Genomic DNA, 4,177 nt, shown 5'->3' with positions numbered 1-4,177 from the left:
CCCTTTTCCTTTTCCTTTTCCTTTTCCTTTTCCTTTTCCTTTTCCTTTTCCTTTTCCTTTTCCTTTTCCTTTTCCTTTCCCTTTCCCTTTCCCTTTCCCTTTCCCTTTCCCTTTCCCTTTCCCTTTCCCTTTCTCCTCTCATTTTTAGGCCATTGCAAACCCATTATTGGTTCAGGTTTTATTTGATCTAAAGTCTTTCCAAAGGTAGTTTGCTGAAGAAAGGGTATTTATTTCTGCAGCTGCTGTTGTGTAGCTGCTTGTCCCCTTTCATGCTATAAAAGCTGGGAAGAGTTTGGCCTGTCACAATAATGGCTTTCCATCACACTCTCCTTCCAGGAGTGGAGTCAGCATCAGAGTAGAGTCTATGAGAGTGGTGGTGCTGACGTTAATTTCATTTTCATTTCATTTCATATCATACAGTGTCAATATTGTATTGACAGTACAGCAGTGAGAGGTCCTCAGGTGTAAAGACAGACATTGGCAATTGAATTGTCTGCAGGCAAAAGTCAATCCATTCTTTGTTTCTCAGTCTTTCAGTGGGTCCTGACATTCTTTAGTGAAGGTTCAGGCCCTCTTGTACAGTAAATTTAAGTATATTGTGAACAGTCCTGCCTTTCTTGATTAGCTCTTGTGTACTCCCTGCAAGCAGTATCCAAACCCTGGAACAGAGGTGGAAAATCCCTCTGCTAGGTGCTGAGCAGCTGTAACTCACTGCACTTGTCCTGCTTGTAGTCATTGGTGGGAAGCAGAGGCTGGGTGAGGTGTCTGCAGAAATCAGCACACCTTGCCCCAGAGCAACTGTGTGTTCCTTCCCCCTGGAACACCTGGGGATAGCTACACCTGCTCTCACTGCTGCTCTTTGTCCCTCTCTGCTGCTTCTGGGAGCTGAAGGGTGCCCTGTCCACATGGAATGGGGCATGAGATCACAGCAACATCTAATTCCTTCCATCCTTCCTCCTTGCACTGTCAGCATCCTTCAGTTTCCCCTTGTCCTCTCCCTCTGTGGAGCTATAGATCTGTTCAGCTCCTGCATTTCTGTCTCTTCTGCCTCCTGCAGACAATCTGTTCCTTTTTGCTCCTGACTCACAGCCATCTCCAGCCCTGACGTCTGCTGTCCTGCCTTGCTCTGCAATTGCACAGCATTGCTTTTTCCAGCCTTGAATTGCAGGAGTAATCTGTGGCTTGACAATTAACATTATTTCTCTGAAGCTGAAGAATGTCCTTTTTCCTGCCGTCATTTCCTCGTGAGCTGCACTTTCAAAACCCTTGGGATGAGTGCCACAAGTTTGATGTATGCAAACATAACCATAACATCTATCTTCTGTTTCATAACCAAATTCTTGTCTGGCAGCCTGTAGGAAATTCCACAGACATTAAACTTTTCAGAAGACCTAACGAAGAATGGAGGAGAAAATGAGTGAGCAGTGTTGATCCCTCAGTTCTTTGTCCCTCCCAGGGCTGAAACAGGCTGGCCAGGAGCTGACAGATAATAAATATTTAAAACATAACAATGTCGTGACAGGTAGAGCAACTGAAGGAAGAGCTAAATGCCAAAGAGGCTCAAGGGGAGGACCTGAAAAAGAGAGTGGCTGGTCTCCAGACCGAGGTCTCTGCAGTAAGATCTCTCTTTTGTGTGCAGTGGCCATGCACTGGGCCTTGCTAGCTCCTCTGCCTTTCTTCTCTTGCCTTCCTCCTGACGTGATGTAACCAGTAGAACTAACAGCCTGCTCAGCCTTTTCTTCACTTTGGTGTTAAAATAACAAATAACATCACTCTCCAGCTGAACATCTCTATTTGTTTTGTTCCTGTGTTTTAATGGTATCAGCTCTCTCAGCAATAACCTACTCTTCTTTACTTAAGCAGATTTTCAGAAGCTTTCAGCACCCATTTTGGGGACAGACTTTCAAAGAGATTTGCTTTTCCTAGTAAAAAAAACTAATTTGAAAACTTGTGTTGAACCTTGTTTCACAAAAGACAACGAAAGCTGGATGCTGAACGCTTTTAAAACTGATTGCTCGATTTTAGCAGCATGAATTTAGGTTATTCCTGTGCTCTGAAGTCAGAGTTTCACTCCAAAGACTGAACAGGGGTTCTCATCAACAGGGGAGATGTGAGCACTTGATGCTGTCTTGATTCTCTGCAAGTGGGGATGGTGTGTTCTTACTAAAGAGCTTTGGCACACGTGGGCCTGCAGCTCTGGAATGGGAGACAAGAATCTTGTCTAGAGACAAGAATCTCAGGGTGACATCATGATTTTATCATGATGAGATGAGCCCAGAAGCAATCTGTCCTTTGGAGAAAGTTTTACTCTTATTTGGGCTACCTGCTAATTGAAAAAGTTTGTGTCAGCTGAGATTTTTGAAGGATTTTTTTTGTTTAGATACCCCAGAAAAGATAAATAATTCAGCTCCTCCCAGCAGTTATCCTGTGGCTGGCAGTTCTGTGCAGCTGCTGGCTGACAGCAGGAATTGTGCTGCTGACATCAACACCTTGGTGCTGAATTGGAATTGAAATAATGTCACAATCATCCTCTGTGCAATTTGCTTTTCCTAAAATATGGCTAAAAAAGAACCTAGCAGGTTTGAATTGAGTGAAAAATAAACTGTTGAGCAGTTCCACAAATTCTTATAAACCAACAATTCTCATTGTTCCATTTAATAAAATGAGTTTCAGAGGTTTTTTTGAGATGCATGTCCTCCTTTCCCATTCTTGTTTCACACAGGAGTCCTTCATCACATATTTTTCTATTTTAATACTCTTTGGTAAAGAGTTTTCTTCTTTTAATTGCCCATTATTGAAACAGTGTTGTCAATATAAAACTATTTCCCCAAGCATTTCTTTTCTACAAGTGTGTGCATTTATCCTAATCAAAACCTTTAATAATTAATTATAAATGATGCTATTGTTTTGTTCATGTGCCAGGTTTCCAAACATCAACAGTGGCTTGGATTATTTTTTAATCTTTAATTTCTGTTTTGAAGCACTGGGCAATGTATTTTGGGGCTAGTGGGTTTTTTTATGTCACAAACAGAATTATTCAAGTTAAGAGAGGGAAAACTTTAGTTTTTAGAAATACATCCATGTAATGTAATATAAAATTACATTTTATATTACAGTATAATAATTGTATTATACAGTAAAATATTGCTATTCTGGGAGATAGGGAGCAAACCAGAAAGTTGGTTACAAACTTGGAATTAAAACTACATTTAGGCTTCCCTGTCTTCTTTTATTATTTTTTTTCCTCAGATGTAATAAAAATTGTCCTGAGTGATGATTGCACTTAAATTAAGATTTTAGCTAATATCATTGCTTCATTTTCCCATTTTTTACTATTTGTTTTTTTAAAAAATAATAATCCTGTGTGCATTTGTTAAAATAAATTTGCATTTCCCTACTGATTTAATCGACCAAATTAAGTTGGGGGAAATCCTCTCAACAAAATGCAGTTCCACAAAGAGTTTTCATGTTGTTTTGATGAATATTTGCATCTGCTTTTAGAAGCTTCCCCAAACTAAAGTTTCATAGAATAAAATGCTGGTTTTGAGAATATTGGGTAAAGTAAAGGTGCCTTTCATCCTCTCTAAGAGCTGGATTGATGGGTGAGGAGCTGGAGGGAAGCTTGCAGATTGTTTTTTATAATTCCATCCCATTTTTAAAACACTATTTTTATAATTTCAAAGCAAACACTGTGCTGCTGAGAGACCTGCAGGTGTCTCACCTGCTCTGATGTCACAGGCTAGGGGTGCTTTATCATTTCAGTTCTTCTTTATCTTCATTAAAAACTTAACCCTCCTACGTGGCTTTGGTCAGTCCTCTGGAGGATCAATAACAACAGATTGCCACTGATAAAAAGGGGCAAATTTATCCCTTTACAAATAGATGACAGTGCTCCCCTCTCTTTTTTCCTGCTATTCTTTGCTGATGACACTAATTTTTGCCACTCAAGATGAGTGCAGGCTGTGGGATAATTTCTGAGCACCAGACTGTTTGGTGATACCTGTGAGTGTGTGTAGCAGATCTGCAGGGCAGGTGTGAGCTGTGTCCCTTTACCTGTGTGTTTCAGATTGGACAGGTGTGAGCTGTGTCTCTCTTTACCTGTGTGTTTCAGATTGGGCAGGTGTGAGCTGTGTCCCTTTACCTGTGTGTTTCAGATTGGACAGGTGTGAGCTGTGTC

At 40.7% G+C, this 4,177-nt stretch overlaps 1 protein-coding gene across 5 annotated transcripts in view; it reads left to right on the top strand.

Annotated features, from left to right (window-relative positions):
* The window catches only part of ERC1 (ELKS/RAB6-interacting/CAST family member 1), a 284,117-nt gene that overhangs the window by 74,211 nt on the left and 205,729 nt on the right, over positions 1-4,177 (top strand). For 2 of the 5 annotated variants that reach the window (XM_015627634.2, XM_015627635.3), the window contains exons 6-7: positions 1,523-1,606; positions 4,067-4,075. In XM_015627634.2, coding sequence (XP_015483120.1) covers positions 1,523-1,606; positions 4,067-4,075 — 93 coding nt within the window. Of the gene's footprint in view, positions 1-1,522; positions 1,607-4,066; positions 4,076-4,111; positions 4,121-4,177 lie in introns of all 5 variants that reach the window. The other 3 variants (XM_015627636.3, XM_015627638.3, XM_015627633.3) reach the window with 2 other exon arrangements.

This window comes from Parus major, chromosome 1A (assembly GCF_001522545.3).
Source record: "Parus major isolate Abel chromosome 1A, Parus_major1.1, whole genome shotgun sequence".
NCBI lineage: Eukaryota > Metazoa > Chordata > Aves > Passeriformes > Paridae > Parus > Parus major.
The sequence above is the reverse complement of the archived record's forward strand: the minus strand, read 5'-3'. Positions and strand labels throughout refer to the sequence as shown.